The following is a 23,201-nucleotide window of genomic DNA, read 5'->3' as shown; positions in this document are numbered from 1 at the left end:
AAAAAGGGTTGTCTAAAGTGTGCATAACAGTGCCCACCAGAGTGACCTCTCGGCTCCTTTTGGAATCTCTCTGCCACTGAAGCTTATTTCATTTCCTTTCACATCCCCCTTTTGGTCAAGAAGATGTTCTCCGTCCCACGATGTCAGGTCTACATTCCTCCCCGGGAGTCATATTCCATGTTGCCAGGGAGATTCACTCCCCTGGGTGTCTGATCCCACGTAGGGGGGAGGGCAGTGATTTCACCTTTCAAGTTGGCTTAGCTAGAGAGACAGGGCCACATCTGAGCAACAAAGAGGCATTCGGGAGGAGGCTCTTAGGCACAACCATAGGGAGGCCTAGCCTCTCCTTTGCAGCAACCATCTTCCCAAGGGTAAAACCTGTGGTAGAGGGCTCAACCCATCAAACCACCAGTCCCCTATGTCTGTGGTCATGTTAGCAACCATGGAGGTGGGGTAGGCGAATACCCCTACATTCTCCACAGGCTCCTCAAGGGGGCACTACATCTTTTTTTTTCCTTGTTTTTCTTTTTTTTTTTTTTTTAACTTTCCCTTCTTTTTTAAATCAACTGTATGAAAAAAAAGTTAAAAAGAAAACAAACATACAATAAAAGAACATTTCAAAGAGACCATAACAAGGGAGTAAGAAAAAGACAACTAACCTAAGATAATTGCTTAACTTCCAACATGTTCCTACTTTACCCCAAGAAAGTTACCTAATATAGCAACATTTCTGTGAACTTGCTCCTACTATATCCATCAGAAATTAACAGACCACACTCATTCCTGGGCATCCCCAAAACGTTAAATAGCTTATCTGTTCTTCTTGGATTATTGTTCCCCCTTCCTTAATTGCTCTCTATTGCTAGTTCCCCTACATTCTACATTATAAACCATTTGTTTTACATTTTTCAAAGTTCACATTAGTGGTAGCATATAATATTTCTCTTTTTGTGCCTGGCTTATTTCGCTCAGCATTATGTCTTCAAGGTTCATCCATGTTGTCATATGTTTCACGAGATCGTTCCTTCTTACTGCCGCGTAGTATTCCATCGTGTGTATATACCACATTTTCTTTATCCACTCATCTGTTGAAGGACATTTGGGTTGTTTCCATCTCTTGGCAATTGTGAATAATGCTGCTATGAACATTGGCGTGCAGATATCTGTTCGTGTCACTGCTTTCCGATCTTCCGGATATATACCGAGAAGTGCAATCGCTGGATCGAATGGTAACTCTATATCTAGTTTTCTAAGGAACTGCCAGACTGACTTCCAGAGTGGCTGAACCATTATACAGTCCCACCAACAATGAATAAGAGTTCCAATTTCTCCACATCCCCTCCAGCATTTGTAGTTTCCTGTTTGTTTAATGGCAGCCATTCTAACCGGTGTTAGATGGTATCTCATTGTGGTCTTAATTTGCATCTCTCTAATAGCTAGTGAAGCTGAACATTTTTTCATGTGTTTCTTGGCCATTTGTATTTCCTCTTCAGAAAACTGTCTTTTCATATCTTTTGCCCATTTTATAACTGGGCCGACTGTACTATTGTCATTGAGTTGTAGGATTTCTTTATATATGCAAGATATCAGTCTTTTGTCAGATACATGGTTTCCAAAAATTTTTTCCCATTGAGTTGGCTGCTTCTTTACCTTTTTGAGAAATTCCTTTGAGGTGCAGAAACTTCTAAGCTTGAGGAGTTCCCATTTATCTATTTTCTCTTTTGTTGCTTGTGCTTTGGGTGTAAAGTCTAGGAAGTGGCCGCCTAATACAAGGTCTTGAAGATGTTCTCCTACATTATCTTCTAGGAGTTTTATGGTACTTTCTTTTATATTGAGATCTTTGGTCCATTTTGAGTTAATTTTTGTGTAGGGGGTGAGGTAGGGGTCCTCTTTCATTCTTTTGGATATGGATATCCAACTCTCCCAGCCCCATTTGTTGAAAAGACCATTATGACTCAGTTCAGTGACTTTGGGGGCCTTATCGAAGATCAGTCGGCCATAGATCTGAGGGTCTATCTCCGAATTCTCAATTCGATTCCATTGATCTATATGTCTATCTTTGTGCCAGTACCATGCTGTTTTGGCAACTGTGGCTTTATAGTAAGCTTCAAAGTCAGGGAGTGTAAGTCCTCCCACTTCGTTTTTCTTTTTTAGAGTGTCTTTAGCAATTCGAGGCATCTTCCCTTTCCAAATAAATTTGATAACTAGCTTTTCCAAGTCTGCAAAGTAGGTTGTTGGAATTTTGATTGGGATTGCATTGAATCTGTAGATGAGTTTGGGTAGAATTGACATCTTAATGACATTTAGTCTTCCTATCCATGAACATGGAATATTTTTCCATCTTTTAAGGTCCCCTTCTATTTCTTTTAGTAGAGTTATGTAGTTTTCTTTCTATAGGTCTTTTACATATTTGGTTAAGTTTATTCCTAGGTACTTGATTTTTTTAGTTGCTATTGAAAATGGTATCTTTTTCTTGAGTGTCTCTTCAGTTTGTTCATTTCTAGCATATAGAAACATTACTGACTTATGTGCATTAACCTTGTATCCCGCTACTTTGCTAGATTTGTTTATTAGCTCTAGTAGCTGTATCGTCGATTTCTCAGGGTTTTCTAGATGTAAGATCATATCATCTGCAAACAATGACAGTTTTACTTCTTCTTTTCCAATTTGGATGCCTTTTATTTCTTTGTCTTGCCGGACTGCTCTGGCTAGCACTTCCAGCACAATGTTGAATAACAGTGGTGACAGCGGGCATCCTTGTCTTGGTCCTGATCTTAGAGGGAAGGCTTTCAGTCTCTCTCCATTGAGTACTATGCTGGCTGTGGGTTTTTCATATATGCTCTTTATCATGTTGAGGAAGTTTCCTTCAATTCCTACCTTTTGAAGTGTTTTTATCAAAAAGGGATGTTGGATTTTGTCAAATGCTTTTTCAGCATCTATTGAGATGATCAACTGATTTTTCCCTTTTGACTTGTTAATGTGTTGTAATACATTGATTGATTTTCTTATGTTGAACCATCCTTGCATGCCTGGAATAAACCCCACTTGGTCATGGTGTATGATTTTTTTAATGTGTCTTTGGATTCGATTTGCAAGTATTTTGTTGAGGATTTTTGCATCTATATTCATTAGGGAGATTGGCCGGTAGTTTTCCTTTTTTGTAGCATCTTTGCCTGGTTTTGGTATTAGATTGATGTTAGCTTCATAAAATGAGTTAGGTAGTGTTCCATTTTCTTCAATGTTTTGAAAGAGTTTGAGTAAGATTGGTGTCAGTTCTTTCTGGAAAGTTTGGTAGAATTCCCCTGTGAAGCCATCTGGCCCTGGGCATTTATTTGTGGGAAGATTTTTGATGACTGATTGGATCTCTTTGCTTGTGATGGGTTGGTTGAGGTCTTCTATTTCTTCTCTGGTCAGTCTAGGTTGTTCACATGTTTCCAGGAAATTGTCCATTTCTTCTACATTGTCCAGTTTGTTGCCATACAGTTGTTCATAGTATCCTCTTATAATTTTTTTAATTTCTTCAGGATCTGCAGTTATATCACCTTTTTCATTCATTATTTTGTTTATATGGGTCTTCTCCCTTTTTGATTTTGTCAGTCTAGCTAGGGGCTTGTCAACCTTGTTGATCTTCTCAAAGAACCAACTTTTGGTGATATTTATCCTCTCTATTGTTTTTTTGTTCTCTATGTCATTTATTTCTGCTTTTATCCTTGTTATTTCTTTTCTTGTACTTGGTTTAGGATTGGTTTGCTGTTCATTTTCTAGCTTCTGCAGTTGATCCATTAGTTCTTTGATTTTGGCTCTTTCTTCCTTTTTAATATATGCGTTTAGTGCTATAAATTTCCCCCTTAGCACTGCTTTTGCTGCATCCCATAGGTTTTGGTATGTTGTGTTCTCATTTTCATTCGTCTCTATATATTTAGCAATTTCTCTTGCTATTTCTTCTTTAACCCACTGATTGTTTAGGAGTGTGTTGTTTAACCTCCAGGTATTTGTGAATTTTCTAAGTCTCTGATGGTTATTGACTTCTAATTGTATTCCATTGTGGTCAGAGAATGTGCTTTGAATAATTTCAATCTTTTTAAATTTATTGAGGCTTGTTTTATGTCCCAGCATATGATCTATTCTGGAGAAAGTTCCATGAGCACTAGAAAAGTATGTGTATCCTGGTGATTTGGGATGTAATGTCCTGTATATATCTGTTAAATCTAATTCATTTATCAGATTGTTTAGGTTTTCAATTTCCTTATTGGTCTTCTGTCTGGTTGATCTATCTATAGGAGAGAGTGATGTGTTGAAGTCTCCCACAATTATTGTGGAAACATCAATTGCTTCCTTTAGTTTTGCCAGTGTTTCTCTCATGTATTTTGTGGCACCTTGATTGGGTGCATAGACGTTTACGATTGTTATTTCTTCTTGCTGAATTGCCCCTTTTATTAGTATGTAGTGGCCTTCTTTGTCTCTCAAAACATCCCTGCGTTTGAAGTCTATTTTATCTGAGATTAATATTGCTACACCTGCTTTATTTTGGCTGTAGCTTGCATGAAATATTTTTTTCCATCCTTTCACTTTCAGTTTCTTTGTGTCCCTGTGTCTAAGATGAGTCTCTTGTATGCAACATATTGATGGTTCTTTATTTTTGATCCATTCTGCGAATCTATATCTTTTAATTGGGGAGTTTAATCCGTTTACATTCAACGTTATAACCGTGAAGGCATTTCTTGAATCAGCCATCTTATCCTTTGGTTTATGTTTGTCATATTTTTCCCCTCTGTCTATTAATATCCTTTAATGTACCCATACCGAATCTCTTTAGTACTGAACCTTTCTCCAAGTCTCTCTGTCCTTTCTTTGTTTCTCTGTCTGTAGGGCTCCTTTTAGTATCTCCAGTAGGGCAGGTCTCTTGTTAGCAAATTCTCTCAGCATTTGTTTGTCTGTGAAAAATTTAAGCTCTCCCTCAAATTTGAAGGAGAGCTTTGCTGGATAAAGTATTCTTGGCTGGAAATTTTTCTCACTCAGAATTTTAAATATATCGTGCCACTGCCTTCTTGCCTCCATGGTGGCTGCTGAGTAGTCACTACATAGTCTTATGCTGTTTCCTTTGTATGTGGTGAATTGCTTTTCTCTTGCTGCTTTCAGATCTTGCTCCTTCTCTTCTGTGTTTGACAGTGTGATCAGTATATGTCTCGGAGTGCGTTTATTTGGATTTATTCTATTTGGAGTTCGCTGAGCATTTATGATTTGTGTATTTATGTTGTTTAGAAGATTTGGGAAGTTTTCCCCCACAATTTCTTTGAGTACTCTTCCTAGACCTTTACCCTTTTATTCCCCTTCTGGGACACCAATGAGTCTTATATTTGGACGTTTCATATTATCTATCATATCCCTGAGGTCCATTTCGATTTTTTCAATTTTTTTCCCCATTCTTTCTTTTATGCTTTCATTTTCCATTCTGTCATCTTCCAGGTCACTGACTCGTTGTTCAACTTCCTCTAGTCTTGTACTATGAGTGTCCAGAATCTTTTTAATTTGGTCAACAATTTCTTTAATTTCCATAAGATCATCCATTTTTTTATTTAGTCTTGCAATGTCTTCTTTATGCTCTTCTAGGGTCTTCTTGATTTCCTTTGTCTCCTGTACTATGGTCTCATTGTTCATCTTTAGTTCTTTGAGTAGCTGGTCTAGGTGCTGTGTCTCTTCTGATCTTTTGATTTGGGTGCTTGGGCTTGGGTTATCCATATCGTCTGGTTTTTTCATATGCTTTATAATTTTCTGTTGTTTTTGGCCTCGTGGCATTTGCTGAACTTGATAGGGTTCTTTTAGGATTTGTAGACCAATTGAAGTCCTTATCTCTAATTTATCAGATCTACAGCTTCGTGGATTACACTTTCTCTAACTAACCAGCAGGTGGCGTCCACGAGCCACCTGTTCTCCACAAGCCAGTTCTCCCCTGTTTAGCCTTTTTGGTGAGTGGGGGAGTGAGTCTTCTGGGGTCTAATTGGTGTACCAAGCTTGCGTGTGTAGTTGGTGTTGCCTGCCCTGTATATGGGGCGTGTTTCTGGGCAGTCAGGGATGGGGGGTGGCTCTAACAATCAAATCTCCCTGGTGGTCCTAGAGTTTTAAAGCTGCTGCAATAGTCTAATCCTTCAGTTCAGTCCTGCCACAGTTTGTCTCTGCCACTGACCCACAAGTCCTTGGTATTGGCGTATGGCTCCTGAGACTTGCAAGTGGGCCCCTCTTCCAGGCCGTGCACCCCGGGTCCTCTGTTGAGGGATGACTGTGCCATGTCACAGGTGAGTGCCGTTCCCCCAGGGCAGTTCTGGGCTGCTGGGCTGTGTAGGGAGGCTCCCAGTCTGCTGAAATGATGGCTGAATGGGGCTTCGTTAATTCTCACTGCTCTACCTTCCCAACTCTGGGACAATCAGCTGAGGTTGCAGGGAAGGCTAATGTCCACGCCCAGTTTTGTGGTGTGTGCCTGTTATTTGAAGCACTTCCGTCACACTGGGTTGTCTGGGGCAGTTCTGGGCTATGGGGCTGGCGATGGGCAGGAGTGTTTCCTGTCCACCAGGATGATGGCTGTGAGCAGACACCCCCCTTTTCTTGGGAAGTTGTGGTGTTTAGTGAATTTTCTCAGCCACTGGATTATTGCGTTTTGTCTCAGAGCTCTCCTAGTTCTGCTCTTGACTTGACGTGCCCAAATTGTAAGTCTTTGAAGCTTTCTGTATTGGGCTTCTTAGAGTAATTGTTTTAGAAAAAGAAAAAAGGATTAAAAAAAAAAAAAAATGGGCCCTCCTCAGAGATCTAATGGGTTATTGAAATGCTAAGAGACAAAGCAACCAGGGCCATTAAGGAAAGGTCCACAGGGCAGAGAGATCAGCTTTTCTTCGGGATTTGCATATGCGCCTCAGGGCCCTTCCCCTTTCTATGTTCACCAGAACTCCAAAAATCCTCCGCTTTTATTTTGGAGTTTTTCTTGTTGTTTTTTCTCTATGCCTGTCTCCTCTCTGCTGGGCTGGCTGCTCTCAGATTCTCTGGTGTCTGGTCTCAGTCTATCTATGGTTGGAGTTTAGATCAGTAGAATGAGTTTCTGATAAGGGCTGCCACTGCAGTTCTCCCTTCTCCTTCCCGGAGCTGACAGCCCCTCCTCCCACGGGACTGAGCCTGGCAGGGAGGGGCGCGGGTCCCGTGGCCGCAAAAACTTACAGATTTCGCTGATCTCAGCAGTTCCACGTTTTCTTGAGTGTTGTATGAAGTATGCCCAAAGTCAGATTGCTCTGTGGTGTCCAGTCCACGCAGTTCCTGGCTTTCTACCTACTTCCCTGGAGGAGTAACTAAAACATACAGCTCACCAGTCTGCCATCTTGCCCCGCCTCTAAGTTGTTTCTTTTTAAGTGGACACTCATGGTCTTCTATTCTGGAAAATGTTGCCTGGTATTACTTTTCTTGGATAACGTTGCGCCTTCTGTTTCCTTTCCGGAATTTTATTATTCAGTATTGTACCTCTCAGCCTGATAACCTATCATCTCTTTGTCTTTTCCCCCTATATTCCGAGGCATTTTTCAGTGCATCTCCTACTTCTGTTAATTTTAAAAAAAATTGTTGTAATGTTTTGATGGTTTTTCTTTTTTTTGTTGTTGCTGCTGTAATATTTTTAATTTCTATGAGTTTTCTCCTTTTCTTGATAGCTTTTTCTTGTTTCATTGCTTAAGTATCCCTTCTCATATCTGAGGATATTCATTTTTGAAAGTTGTTTTCCAGCACTGGGTCTGTACTATCTGGCACCTTTTCTCTCTGTTTTGATTTCTATCATGTTGGAGGTTTTCCTTAAACACCTGGTGATCCTTGGCAGGACACTGAAGTATTGACTGGAAATGGTATAGATGGGCAGAGCCTTTTATTTCATTATAGGGTGAATCAAGCAGAGACCTGACTATTTCATCAAGATATTCCCAAACGTCATTATCTCCAAGTCTTTTCTCTTGGGCAAAGCAGTAACCCAGAAGATTTGCCTCCCATTTCCTATTTGGAGTAAAATAAGCAAAACTATCAGTGCTTTGGGAAATGATCATGGTTAGAGGGATAGAAGATCTCACCAAACGACTTGATTTTTCTCTCTTTAATCCACTGATTTCCCCACCCTCATTTGTGCTAGAATTTAATCTGATTAAACTACTCACTATAGAGAGTAAATTTCCAGTCTTTGCCTGGGTTTCCTAACCTGTAGGATAAATTGCTCCTTTAAAAAATGTCAACCAATTCTGTATTTCAGCACCACCACTTATCCCTCCCTTCAGAGAAGGGAGACCTCCAATTTTTCTAAGGTGCTATTTAAATCAAATGTGCTATTTGAATCAAATCAAATTGATTTGATTCTTGTTAACTTCCCTCTCCCCATGAACGGCTTAGGTTTCAGCCTTCTGCTAAGGCAGTTTACCACTCCCCTCACACAATCACTTTCAAGCTTCTAGCATTTTGTGGATATTCTTATTTGCTGCCCTCTCTCTCCAGTTTTCCTTGTCGATGTGGCTTGCAATCTTTCTTTTCATTCCTTTATTGGCTTTTAGTAGGGTTCTTGGAGGGGTCAGAGAATTAAACAGGTGTTCAATATGCTACATTTAACTGGAGGCTTCTCTTATTTAATTCAGCATATCCCAAAACATATTTCAGGAAACACTAATTTCAAAAGATGTCCCATTGAAAATATCTCTTTGTACAATACAAACCAGTATAATAAAGCCTCTGAGCTTAGAATGTTGGACTTGGTAGGCATCCAATTAAAGTTTGATCAATTGTTCAATAAAATTGTCTATTAGGCTGATGGAGTTTTAAAATGAAATGTTATTATTAACTTCTAATCCAGATATAAGAAAACTTTAGAAAACTAAAGAAGCTAGACAGAGTTGCTTCTCAACTCTAGCTAAGCAATTGTAGGTAACAACACAGAGAAAATTTTCACAACAAATTCTTTTGTAAAAAACAATTTAAAATTATCCTCAGGATACCATGGTTTCTGTTCAGTGTAACTGAGTAAATAAAGACGTTCTTAATTGTACTCTCTCTCACTAACTCTACCTTCACTATAGCTAAGTTCCTTGCTGAGAGGTATCCAGTTCCAACACTTAAAGAGTTCAAAGTTGGTTATCTGTTGCATGATAGGTTCTTTACTCACCTTAAACTTTTGTCAATTCCAAGTAACATTTACAGGTTCTTACTTTGTTAATAAATAATAGCTAAGAAACCTCATAAGGAATGTAAACATTAAGGGGTAAGACTCTTAAAGATTCTATTAATGTAACTATGACTTACACTCTTTAGTCTGGCAAAAAAAAAAAAAAAAAAAAGACCAATAAGTAAGCAATCACATTTTGAAAGGTAAAGCAAGGTAATCATGGTTTAATTGGCCTATTAAGTAGGAAGCAGACATTATACTAAAAAAAATGACAGGAAATGTTGATTTTACATTGAGAATTATTTTTTGTGCTCAAAAGTGCATCCAAATAAGAGCTATCAGATTAAGGCAATAATTTGAGTTATAAAGTTATGGTTGTTTGCAGATGACCATAAAATGAGAGGCTTATGGTGGGCAATATTAATAATACCATGCTTTAGTACTATTCTATAGTGTAAAGAGGCACTGGATGTGGAGTCAGTTTTGTAACAGCCAAGATATTTTAAAATTGTTTTAAAGTTTGTGATTATGAACAATTTTGAAAATTCCAAAATGTACAAAAGATGATACCCATGAAGCAGATTTAATATTTAGCCATTTTGACTTTACATCTTATATTCCAGATACAGCTAAGGCAGACTCCCACCATCCTCAGTCTCTTCCAGCTTCACTAGAGGAAACTCTTGTTCTTAAGCTGGTGGTATCATTTCCATACATTTATTATTATTATTATTATTATTATTATTATTACTTAAGCTTTCAGATTCTGTTTCCTATTTGTTGTATCTTTAGACCTGTTACTTCATTATTCAGGTAGCTATGGCCAAGGTCAATCAAGTAATAAGTACTTAATGACCATTATTACCTTGTACAATACTCTGGGAAATGTTATATAGAAAGCATAATCACTACCCTAGAGAAACTTACAATCTTACTAGGAAAAAGCAGACACATACACAGAAAGACAATATGCTACATTTCACCAAAGTTAATTTTAAAACCTAGAATTATTTTATGTACCATTAAGGGGGAGAAACTGCCAATTAAATTCTCACAGTACCTTTTTAAATTACAGAAAATTTCAACATATACAAAAGTAGAGAGAATAGCATAATGAAACCCCATATACTCATATCCCAGCCTCCACCATTATTAATTCATGTCCAATTTTAATTTATCTATTGCCTTGCCCTCAGAGATCATTTTGAAACAAGTCCTGGATATCATATCATTTCAGGTGTGAATATTTAAAAATATAATAACTCTGAAAGATAAGTACTCTTTGGGGAAAACAGAATACTTTAATTCTATTACCACATGTAAAAATAATAATTCCTTAGTATCAAATATCCACTCAATGTTCAATTTTCCCCAATGTTTCACAAAGTGTTTTTTTTTTTTTACAATATGTCAGAATAGGGATTCGATCCAAACATTGTGACTGGATGAATGTTTCTTTTAATCTATAGATTCCACCCCTCCCCCTTTTGTGATCCTTGCAATTGATTGAAGAAACCAAGTCATTTGTCTTGTGGGCCTGTGTTTTGCTAACTGCAACCTTTTGGTGTTATTTATCATTCATCTTTGTTCTCTGTATATACTGTAAATTAGTAGCTATTATCTCTTGACCACATGCTGGCTTGATTTTTTTTTGGGGGGGGGGTAAGGGAGTGGCACACTACTGCATAGCTGGTGTTTACTTCTATAAGGAGGTATTTAATGTCTGGTTGTTTCTCCTTTCGCGATGCTAACAGCCATTGCTGATCACTGCAAACCACTGAAAATCATTAAATCCATTGATTAATTAGGGGTTACAAAATGGTGATATTCAGATTCTATAATTCCTTCAATTATTTGCTAAAATACTTCTAAAAAACATAAAATTCTCTTTATCATCTGTTTGATTATCCTGAAGAATAGTTTACTTAGGAAAGGCAAGATAGATGTCTAGTTCTTTCCTCTTATTTCCCAGTTTTCAAAATGAGTTAGTTTCTTCACAATTTCCAAAGGTGACCAATTTGTTTATTTACAAAGTATCATTGTTAACTCATGGATTTAAAAATATTTGATGGGTTTCAATAATTAATAGTTATTGTTATCTTTCTTGATGCTCAAATTGTCTCATTTTTGGTTAGTGGGTGCCTAATCAAGTTGGTTCCTGAGTCTTTGTGTTACAACCCTGGTAGACTTTGATAGCTTCCTGCTTTCTGTTATGAAAAAATGTTGGTGCATATTATTTGCTACCTCCAATACTGAATCGGACATTTTTTCCAATGAGCTCTGGTTTCTTCATAGGAGATGGAATTTAGAGAACACCATCTGAGCCCCAGGGATGGGTCACAGTACTTACTCATCACTTAGAAGTTTTATTTTACATCTATTGAAAGAGCTCTTTTATACCCTGTAGTGGGTTGAATGGTGTCCCCCCACCCTCCAAAATTCATGACCACCTGAAACCTCAGAATGTGACCTTATTTGGAAATAGGGTCTTTGCAGATGTATTTAGGTAAGGATGGAGATAAGATCATCACGGATTGGGGTGGACCCTAACCAATGACAGTGTTCTTGTAAGACAGAAAAGGACAAACAGCCTTGAAGGCCACATGAAGACCGAGACAAAGATTGGAGTAATGCACTATAAACCAAGGAACATCAAAGACTGCCAGCAACTGCCATAAGCTAGGAAGAGGCAAGAAAGGATTCTTCCCTAGAGCCTTCAGAGGATACAGACCTGAGGAAACCATGATTTCAGACTTCTAGCCTCCAAAACTGTAAGCAAACAAATTTCTGTTCTTAAGCTACCAAGTCTGAGATAATTTGTTATGCTAAATCTAGGAAATGAATAATTTTTTCTTTTAAAATCAAATCACAAATAAAAGTGAATATATCAATAAAATAAATTGGTTAAGGTATTCCAAAAAACTACTTTAAATGTAGAATTCAACTTTTTAGAATTACTTTTTAACTCAAAGTTTGTCAATGTTCATCTTTTTATAAAACATCAGACTCTGTGCTACCAAGAAGAGTGGTGATGCAGATATTCTTCAGAAGTCCATGAAAAAAACCAAATCATTGGTTCTGGACTCTTAGGCTAGTTTTGCAAATAATGAGTTAGCCAACTTTTGCCTCCTACTTGGAAGTGTTGTCACACATCTGATTAACTTCCTCTACCTCCCCCACTCCCAATTTGGGGCCTAGGGGTTAAGAGAATTCCACTATTTTCTTCCAAAATTCAATGACAGCACTCTGTATGTTCATGCATTGCCAGTCAGTGACAGCTATGCTGCTTGGTTTGCAGTAATCATATGGGGGTAAATGGTATTTCAGAGAAGTTAAAATGTGAAAAAATGGGTTTATCAGAATTGATCAAATCAGAGATATGCTAAATGAGCCATAAAGACAAAAGGTAACACAACCTCAGAAATAACTCATTTCCTCCTATTTGGACAGTTTTAGAAACTTCCTAACAAGTTACCTGGATTCCCATCCTTTTGGAATACCTTTACCTGGTTAGTTTTCCTAAAATGGATTCACCCCATTGTATCCCAATGAAAAAACCTCTATTGGTATCTTCTTGCAAAGCATTACTCCTTAAAAGATGTAGAAATTTTAGCTTTGTTGGTTAAAATCCTATATGATCACTCCAACTTTCCTTTCCTGCTTTATTTCTGATCATCATGATCTTAAAACTTTTTTTACTTGAACTCAGAGTAGGGAAAGAAATGACATCTGGAAGAAACCATCAATTTAACTTAGGAACCAGGCACAAATAAACACAGATCAGTATAAAACTGATCACTAACAAAGTAACTTAAAGATGAACAGCATCTTATTTGCATTTGAAAGGACATGCAACATCTATATTTCTTCAGAGCCTCTCTATTTCATTTTTTTATTGTGAAATAAATTCAAAGTTATAGGAACAGTTGCAAAGACAATACTATCCCATACACAGCATTCCTTCATACCCTGACCCCCCTCCCGATAGCTCAATCCACCAACTTTAACATGCTGTCACATCGCTATTTCTTTCCCTCCCTCCCTATCAATCATCCATCATCTATTGCTCTGTCTTCTGAACATATGAGAGCTAGCTGCACACATCCTCGAACAAACACTATAATTCACGTATACACTTCCCATGAACAAGAACATTCTTTTATGCAATCCCATTAAGTGCAGCTAAGAAGTACAAGAGATTCAACAATGATACAAAGCTTACATTCTATATTTCCTTTTCCTTATGTCTCAACTGTGTCCCTTTAAGCCACCTGTCTTCCATCCTCCAATCCCATGCAAGTTCATCCTTGGCATTCAATTGTCATCTATTTAGACTGTCTTTTTTTTTTTCACTTGTGGAAACATATATACAGCCTAAATCTTCCCATTCCACCCCCTTCCTAGCCTTCCATTACTGGGATTAATCACATTTAGAATGTTGTAATGCTCTTTCCCACCATCCATTACTAGAAATTTCCCTTCACCTCAAACAGCAACCCTACACTCATTTCTTAACTCCCCATTGCCCCTTCCCCCATTTCTCTGAACCCATACTCTACTTTTCATCTCTATGGTTATATTCTCTGATAATTTCTTTGGGTTTACTGTGGGGCTTAAAATTAACCTCTTAAATCCATAACAATCTTGTTTTTCTTTGATACCACCTTCACTTCAATAGGACACATAAACTATGTTCCTATACTCCTCCATTCCCCCACCTTCATATAGTTGTCTAAAATTACATATTTTACACTGAGTTCAAAACCACTGATTTGTCATTAGAGTTTGTGTATTTTATATCATGTAGGAAGTAAATAGTGGAGTTACAGTTCAAAAATTATTGACTTCTATTTGTATTCCATTGTGATTGGAGAATATGCTTTGAGTATATTCAATTTATTATTATTTTTTTTAATTTCTTGAAGCTTGTTTTATGTCCCAGCTTATGGTCCCTTCTGGAGAAAGATCCGTGATCACTAGAGAAAAATGAGTGTCCTGGTGATTTGGGATGTAAGGTACTATATATGTCTGTTAAAATTCTCTGTATCTCTTTCTTTCTCCTTTCTTTGTTTCTCTGTTGGTAGGGCTTCCTTTAGTATCTGAAGTAGGGCAGGTCTTTTATAGGCAAACTCTCTCAGCATTTGTTTGTCTGTGAAAAATTTAAGCTCTCCCTCAAATTTGAAGGAGTTTTGCTGGATAAAGTATTCTTGATTGGAAATTTTTCTCTCTCAGAATTTTAAATATGTCATGCCACTGCCTTCTTGCCTCCATGGTGGCCACTGAGTAGTCACTACTTAGTCTCATGTTGTTTCCTTTGTATATGGTGAATTGCTTTTCTCTTGCTGCTTTCAGAACTTGCTCCTTCTCTTCAGCATTTGAGAGTCTGATCAGAATATGTCTCGGAGTGGATTTATTTGGATTTATTCTATTTGGAGTTCGCTGGGCATTTATGCTTTGTATATTTATGTTGTGTAGAAGGTTTGGGAAGTTTTCCCCAACAATTTCTTTGAATACTCTTTCTAGACCTTTATCCTTCTCCACCAATGAGTTTTAAGTTTGGACATTTTATTTTATCTATCGTATCCCTGAGATCCATTTCGATTTTTTTCTCCATTCTTTCTTTTGTTCTTTCATTTTCTGTTCTGTGGACTTCTAGGACATTGAGACGTTGTTCAGCTTCCTCTAGTCTTGTATTGTGAATATCCAGAGTCTTTTTAACTTGGCCAACAGTTTCTTTTATTTCCATAAGATCTTCTATTTTTTTACTTACTCTTGCAATGTCTTCTTTATGCTCTTCTAGGGTCTTCTTTATGTCGCTTATATCCTGGGCCATGGTCTTCTTGATGTCCTTTAAATCCTTTGTGCCATGTTTTCGTTCGATTGTAGTTCTTTGATTAATTTTGCCAGGTACTGTGTCTCTTCTGATATCTTGATTTGTGTGTTTGGAGTTGGAGTCCCCATATCGTCTGGTTTTACCATATGCATTAAGATTTTCTGTTGTTTTTGGCCTCTTGGCATTTGCTTTGCTTGATTGGTATTTTTTTTTTAAGAACTTGAAAGAACCCTATCTAATTTTTCAGAAACAGTTTGGTGGCGTACACTTTCTCTAACTAACCAGCAGATGGTGTCTGTGAGTCACCTATACCCCTCAAGTCAGTTCTCCACCTTGTCCCCGCAGTGTGTGGGGAAATGATTCTTGTGGGGTTCAGTTGGAGAACTTAGTTTGGGTGTGTTGCTGGAGCCGTCCGCCCTGAATGTGGGGTGTGTGTATGGATGGCCAGGGAGGAAGGACAGTTTTAATATTCAAATCCCCCAGGTTCCCGGAGATTCAAGGCCGCTGCAAGATCCTAAGCCTTCATTTCATTTCAGCCCCAGACCCTCGCTCTCACTGTCCCACAAACCACCGGACTTGGTGTAGTGTCCCTGGGTTCTCCGAGCGGGTCCCCCCTCCCAGCTGCGATCCTCCAGGGTCTCTGCCGAGGGAATGGCGTGCTACATCACCAGTGCACGCCGCCCCTCAAGGGAAGCACAGGGCCGCCAGGCCGTGGAGGGGCGCTTTCAGCCTGATGCAAAGATGGCCGAACAGGGCGTCTCAAATCCCCCCCCCCCCCCCCGCACAGTTCCTCCTTCCCAGCTCCAGGACAACTGGCGGGGCTCTGGGCTGTGGGCACAGCCCCGGGCAGGAGTTTATCCAGCCCTCCTGCAGCCGCTCCTGGGTTTTTCCCTTTTTTTTTTTTTAAAGAGCCCGTGGGTCTCCAAACACCAAACCCTGGCTTCCCCAGACCGCCGTGCGTCTTCCAGCCTGCTTACTCACTTGTTTCTGAATGCAGACTCCCGGTTTCACCAAGTATATGGCCCCTCTGGAACTAGGAGACCTCATCCAGCTGGCGCATCACTGTAACTGGTATTCTGGGTCACTTTCTGGTTTTTATCTAGTGTTTTTCACGGAGGTGTCTTTTCGCCCTGTCTCACCTAACTGCCATCTTAGTTTCTCCCTCTATTTTATTTTATAGTAGGTATCTTACATATCTAAAAGGGAATTCTTGATTATACCCTCCCAAACCTGTATCTCCCAGCTTTCTTCAATTCAGTAGTTAACAACTGCATTTAACCAGTTGCTCAGTCATCTATTAGCTCCAGCTTTGAGCTATAATATATACAGAATTCAATCCTTCTCACCACTTCCACTAATACATCCTTGGCCCAAGCCACCATAATCTGTGGCCTAGAAATCAGCTCCCTAGCCAGACTCTCAGCTTCTACTCTTGATCTCCTATGATCTATTCTCCTCTTAGCAGCCAGAGTTCCTTTAAAAATATGTCAGATCCTGTTACTCCTGCAAACACTTCCTATCTCTCACAGGCTCAATGACCTTCCCTTCTCCTACAGTCTTACTCCTCCTCCACATACCTAACTCTATCTCAGTCATACTGAGCTCTCTGCTATTCCTTGAACATATCAAGAATGCTCCTGCCTCAGGGCTTTGGCACTTGCTTTTCCCTTGCCTGGATCACCCTTCCTTGAGCTATCTTCATGGCTTAATTCCTTTCTTCTTAAGGTCACTGCTCAAGTGTAATTTTGTCTGATATATCACCCTTTACCAAGCTTTATTCCTTTTAAAAGCACTTATAACCACTTTTCATAATATTTATTTTTATTGTCCACAAGCAGATAATCTCACTGGCAAGGTCTCTTGTTTACCACTATACGCCTAAGTACCTGGAACTGTGCTTGGCACTGAACTACTAAGTATTTGCTGAATGAATGAGCTGATCTCAATTTCCTTTTGCCTCTCCTAGTGTGAACATCTCAATGTACTGAGTGTAGATCAAGAATTTAAACATGAGTCATTCTCATTCAATGGGATACTTAAATACAAGCTAACTTTCATTTTGGCACATAATCTATTTCAATGCAGGAAGAAAAACTGGACATGTTAGACTTACTAAACGATGATATATAATTTTCCAACAAGGCATCTTCGTACAGGATTTTCTATAATTTTGATTATATGCTATTTTAACCATATGCATTGACTTTAGAATCCATTCCTCAAGTGATAGCAACATCATAGAAAAACTAATTAAATAGTAATCAAAAAGTACCCAGTTCCTCAAATTAAGAAATTTTTTCCTAATTCTATAGGCACCAGTATTTTTGTCTTACCTACTCACAAAATATAATGAAAATTTCTGACTATCCTACCAAACCAGTGGCTTCAGGCATCTTAAGTTGATGGCATATGGCATTAGGTGATAGGCTTTGGAAAATGTCAACCTTCTGGAAGGAATAATTTAAAAGTATAAATTAACTATTCAATCTTAAATTAGCTTAGGGTGTCTATTTAAAACCATTTCTGGTCTTTCACATTTTGAAAATAAAATTTCAAATCAGAGAGAATCATAGATTTACATAAATGGTCTCCACCATACTGAAACACTATAGGTTTAAGATATACCTATGTTTCTCTGTCTAAAAATAAGACAGGTAGGAGATATATACTTAAAGAAAATTATAGTGGTTTAAAAACTACGATTAGCATAGTGAGAGTAGGCCAAATTATCTAGAAAAAGTTTGCAACATCATTTAAACTTCCTCGGCATAAATTTTATATCAGATCCTTTAGAGTTGCCAAGAAAAGGCTAGCCATAGAAAGGATGCTAATCCGCACCACCGACTTAGAGAACAAAGACAATCTTAAAATTTTAAATTATTTAACAAATGAAAAATTTATCTAACTACGAAAAGTCCAAAGAACAAACTAACTTTTAATGAAATTTCATCTTAATAGAAAATCAACAAAGGCAGAACATTTATTAATCTGTAAATCCAACCTGAGATATGTTAATTTCAATCAGAGAAAAAACCACAATGTGGTAGTCATAATGTATAAAAAGTTATTTTTATCATTTACTTTAAAAAATAATGAACTCATTAGTTCTTTCACACTATAAATAGAACTTTGTTGTAACCTATCCTGAGAAATAAATGCTCATCTCCTTGCTTTCAAACAGCATAGTAAGTTATTCTTTAGAACAGAGTAAACAGCCTGAACCCCAAGAAGTCACAAAGCACTACGGTGCCATTTTTTTCAGGCCCTGCTGCAAAGCCTTTCTATACTCGAGAGTCATGTGCCAGTCAAGAACAAAAGACAAGAATATTTAACAGTTCATGTAAGCAAATATGTAACAGGTGCTTTACTTCTAAACAAATTTTCAAATCATAAGTGTGGCTATAGGTAAAACCATAACTGCATCTAGGGATTATGACTTAGCTTCTTGCTTGCCACAGGCTTCCCTTGATACTGCTTTATAGTTACACAAATTATTTTCTCTTTTTCCCTAAGGACTTCTGTACTAAGTCAACTAAGACCACAATGTAGTTACTACACAACATGCAACTGGGAAACACTTTTCTTCATTTTCTTCCCCAACACATGTACATACTCCACTCCCCTCCTCCCCAAGCTGAGATAAAGGGTAGGGAACTGTGCTGGTTTGAATGTATTGTGTTCCCCAAATGCCATTATCTTTGTGGTCTTGTGGGACAGACGTTTTAGTGCTGGTTATGTAACCAAACATGGAACCCAGCCGCCATTTCAGTACAAGCCAAGATTGGAGATAGAATTATCCAGAAAGGATTTGTGGAAAGTCCTATTGTCTAATGGCTTTGACCCCTGTGTGCTTCATGCAAAGCCAACAGAATTTTTGCGAGATCTTTACAGACAGAGTCATTGCCGGTCTGGACTGGAGGAGACAGACAAGGAAAAAATTAAAGGAAAAATTTCTTCAAAGACAGAGCCATGGAGGTTGAGGTCTGGAGTCAAGAGGTCTCGGGCTGGGAGAGCGGAGCAGCCCACATGCATGGAAAGGGTGAGTTTGCCCTGGAGGTCGAGGGTGGGCTTTCTGCCTTGATGCTCTGGAAGAGTTTTGCCACCTCAGGTCCCAAAGAGGTTGGAGCACATTCCCAGGGAATTGGGGAGAGCCTGGCTGCCACCCCACTGTTCTGAAGGGGTTGAGCGTGTGCCCCGGAGATGGAAGGGAATCCAGGCGCTGCCCCGATCTTTGAGGAGGGTGGGGCCGAGAAGGTGGTCTCCCCAATGTGTGGAAATGTTGGAGCACTCACCCAAGTGTTTGGAGAGGACAGGGCTGCCACAAAGGCCCTTGGGAAGGGTTAGACTCCTGCTCTCTCAAGCCCCAAGGATGCAACATTGTTCTGTAAATGACTCTCAGACTTTGAAATCTAATGGAGTTTGTCCTGCGGGTTTTAGGAACTGTTTTGCTCCTGTTAACCCTGTTTTCCTTACTGTTTCTCCTTATGGCAATGGAAATGTTTATCCTATGAATGTCTGTCCTTTGTATATTGGGAGCACATGACTTGTTCTAAGTTCACAGATCCACAGCTAAAGGAAAATTGTGCTTTAGGACTGGCCACGCCTATAATTGATTTTGATGGGATTTTGTACTTAACTTTGGTTACTGAAATGGTTTAAGTTTTTGTGATATTGTGATGAAATGAATGTATTTTGTATTTGGAAAGATAATGTCATTTTGGGGTCCAGGGGGTGGAATGTGCTGGTTTGAATGTATTGTGTTCCCCAAATGCCATTATCTTTGTGGTCTTGTGGGACAGACGTTTTGGTGCTGGTTAGATTTGCTTGGAATGTGCCCCACCCAGCTGTGGGTGGTGACTTTGGTGGGATACTCCCATGGAGGCGTGACCCCACCCATTCAGGGTGGGCCTTGATCAGTGGAGCCATATAAAACATGCTGACTCAAAGAGACTGGAAGGAGTGCAGCTGTGAGTGACGTTTGAAGAGGAGCAAGCCTGCTAGAGAGGAACGCCCTGGGAGAAAGCCATTTTGAAACCAGAACTTTGGAGCAGACACCAGCCACATGCCTTCTCAGTTAACAGAGGTTTTCCGGACGCCATTGGCCATCCTCCGGTGAAGGTACCCGATTGCTGGTGTGTTACCTTGGACACTTTATGGCCTTACCCGATTGCTGGTGTGTTACTTTGAATGCTTTGTGGCCTTAAGACTGTAACTGTGTAGCAAAATAAACCCCCTTTTTATAAAAGTCAATCCATCTCTGGTGTTTTGCATTCTGCAGCATTAGCAAACTAAAACAGGAACAGCATCAATGACTCCATGAAAGCAAAGTTTACATATGAGTTAATAAAATATACAAGAGCTCAGTAGAGTTTCAGGCATGATTATTTTCCAAACCAAAATACTACTAATGAGAACTCTGGCACAAGCATTAAATTTAAAAACAGAACAAAAAAAAGGGGAATATATAAGCAAAAAAGTCACTTACTATATATCATCTTCAAGTCATAAAATTTTGCACTTGTATCTTCTCTCATAATGGCTTTACTTCTGTAAACATCAACAAAGAAGTAAAAGAATTAAGAGAAAATTGTCATTCTGCTTATTTTCAATTAACTAACTTATCGAAATGAAATCTATTATGCATAGATTTTTTATCACATATCCCCAAAGTCTGGTAAATGGTTTAAATATGGTTTTCACAGATTCCTACGAGATATCAGACTGACAACAAGCTACACACTTTAATAGATAGCAAGTTATAGCTTCTCAGTCTTTAAGTCACAATTTTACTGGTTAATAATGACTGGCTGGCTAATCAAGACTTGCTGAATAGAGGTGAGCAGATATTATGTCCTTAAAGGCACAATCCCTTCCCTGAAACTGACAGAAGTATCAGACAGAGGTGGGTGTGAGGGTTTTACTGCTTTAGAAGGGAGAGGCAAAACTGAATGGATCTTGTCTGCTTGCTGGAAAGATTGGCATATGCTAATAAATGGAAGACTGAATGACAGAAAATGCTAAAAACATTCAAAAGACCCCAAAAAGAATGTACTATAAATATTTAACAGTTGACAGTTTCTCCCTTGGGAGAAATAATTTAAGGGTCTGATTTGGTAGACAAAAGCAAACTACTACTTTGCACCTGCTATTTCTCACCCACCCCCCCTATCACAAATCCTTGAGAAAAAGCAGTTAAGCACGTGGACAACCTCAGATGTGCTAGACCCAAAAAGAGATATAAGCCTTATAGGTCATACAATGAGGACCATTGCATTCTCAGAGAATTGGGGTAATTCTGAGAAAACACAAAAATGCATATCCATGACAGCCAGAGAGTTGTATCAAGAATGAAGCTATAAAGTTTCTTCATCATGCTTGGGAAAAGACTGCTACTATCTACTATGCAAATGTAAATGGAACAATCAAAGCTGACTCAGAAATAGTTATAGGAAAATTCTAATAAAATTTGTTCTAATTCAGTTTTTATTAACTTTGGGGCTCATGAGTGGACTCTTGGGGTAGGTATGCCATGAATCCCTTGAAATCATAACTAAAATTTTGTGTCTATGACTATGTGTATTTTTCTACCAGAAGGGGATCTATCTATAGCTTTCTTCAGATTCTCAAAGATGTCCATAACTCTCCAAAAGTTAAGATCTAAAGAGCTACAGAGTTATCAATTATTGACAGGATTCAATAAATCTTAAGGACTATTATCAACTGTTTTAGTGATTAAATAAATTTATTCCTTTAAAAATTAGTATTCCGATGAAATGTACCAATGAATCATGGCTTTAATTATAGCTTTAATTATGAATGTGAATACTGGCTTAAAAATTCAACTTTTGGATAACTCGAACATACACTTCAGATCAAAATGAGCTTAAGTTTTAAATGTATCAGAACAAGTGATTTTAAGCAATAATTAATTTCTAGGATGCTACTAACATTTATCAGTTCCCCAAATATTTTAAATAACTTAAATTTGAGTATGAGCAGTGTATTACTAGGCAATTATGTTCAAATCAATAGTTTTAACAGCAGCAGTTAAAGGAGCAAATCCAAACTTGTTAAAATTTTTAAAAACATAAACATCTGTTATAGTAGGTGGTGAGTGCCTGTTATAAGGAAGTAAAATGTGAGATGCTGTAAGTAGTTTCAATCAAAATCGTCTCATGAAGAATACTGTACTGTTTGTTACTTTCTACTTTTTGTTCACAAACAACTAGAGCACTGCTACCCCAAAGTCTGTTCTGAGAACCAGTGCTTATCCATTAACTGGTTTATTAGTTTGTGACAAGTACAAAAATTAGAGTGTTAAAAAATTTCTACAGAAATTTTACACTGCTGTAACATTTTCACTGTATTTTACAAAAGAATCAGATTAGGGAAAACACACACGCACAAATTCTTCACCAAAGATGGAGTTCAAATTATGCTCTCAGATTTCAGTTGGTCCTTCCCTAAGTTACCAAGTGTGTGCTTTCAAAGAAGTAATTAAATACACTCAAATCCCACTTCATAAGTAAAAAGAGTACTCTTTTCCAACTGGTTAACTTCGGGTTCTGTTCATTTAGATTCCACTTCTGGAGTCCATCACTAACCTTATATAGCTTTCAGAGTTTTCATGACAGGAGAGCTGTTTCTTAAAAGAGCTTTCATTTTCCTTGTCTTTTGTGTCTCTCAACTGTCTTTTTACTTGAACCTATAAGAAAAGTAAAATCAGTGACAACCTTTCCTTCTCTCTTGAAATGATAAAATATTAAAGAAACAAAGCTGACTGAATGAAAAGTGTAGCCCCAATACATGCATGCTTAGTCACTCAAGCATGTTAAACCATAAGTGTGCAAAGCTCTGGGGAAACAAAATTGTGAGAGATGGGCATGTGAATAGATTAACTGTTCACAAAAGAGATATGAGTGCAGATTTGTATATACATATAGGACTGAGAAACTATTGGAGGATGTCAGAGATCTCATTGAGCAGATGACTTATGAGATGTTCTTGAAGAATCAGTGGGAATTTGACTAAGGAAAAAATATTTTGGATGGAAGAAAGAACACTGAATTATGAAATAATATGGCGTGTCTGAGAAGCAAGGAGAAGCTAATGTAGATGGAAAACAGTAGCAAGATGTTAGGTTGGTGAAATGTATAAAGATCAGCTTGTGAATAAGAAAATAATTCTGTAGATATCAGA

At 38.2% G+C, this 23,201-nt stretch overlaps 1 protein-coding gene across 3 annotated transcripts in view; it reads right to left on the bottom strand.

Annotated features, from left to right (window-relative positions):
• SCAF11 (SR-related CTD associated factor 11) overlaps window positions 1–23,201 on the bottom strand; it is a 90,141-nt gene that overhangs the window by 15,482 nt on the left and 51,458 nt on the right. For all 3 annotated transcript variants that reach the window (XM_037845433.1, XM_037845434.1, XM_037845435.1), the window contains 2 exons: window positions 22,607–22,707; window positions 20,488–20,549 (listed from right to left, as the gene is read on the bottom strand). In XM_037845433.1, the coding sequence (XP_037701361.1) occupies window positions 20,488–20,549; window positions 22,607–22,707 (163 nt within the window). The remainder of the gene's footprint in view (window positions 1–20,487; window positions 20,550–22,606; window positions 22,708–23,201) is intronic.

The sequence above is a fragment of the Choloepus didactylus genome, chromosome 8 (assembly GCF_015220235.1).
Source record: "Choloepus didactylus isolate mChoDid1 chromosome 8, mChoDid1.pri, whole genome shotgun sequence".
Taxonomy (NCBI): Eukaryota; Metazoa; Chordata; class Mammalia; order Pilosa; family Megalonychidae; genus Choloepus; species Choloepus didactylus.
The sequence above is the reverse complement of the archived record's forward strand: the minus strand, read 5'-3'. Positions and strand labels throughout refer to the sequence as shown.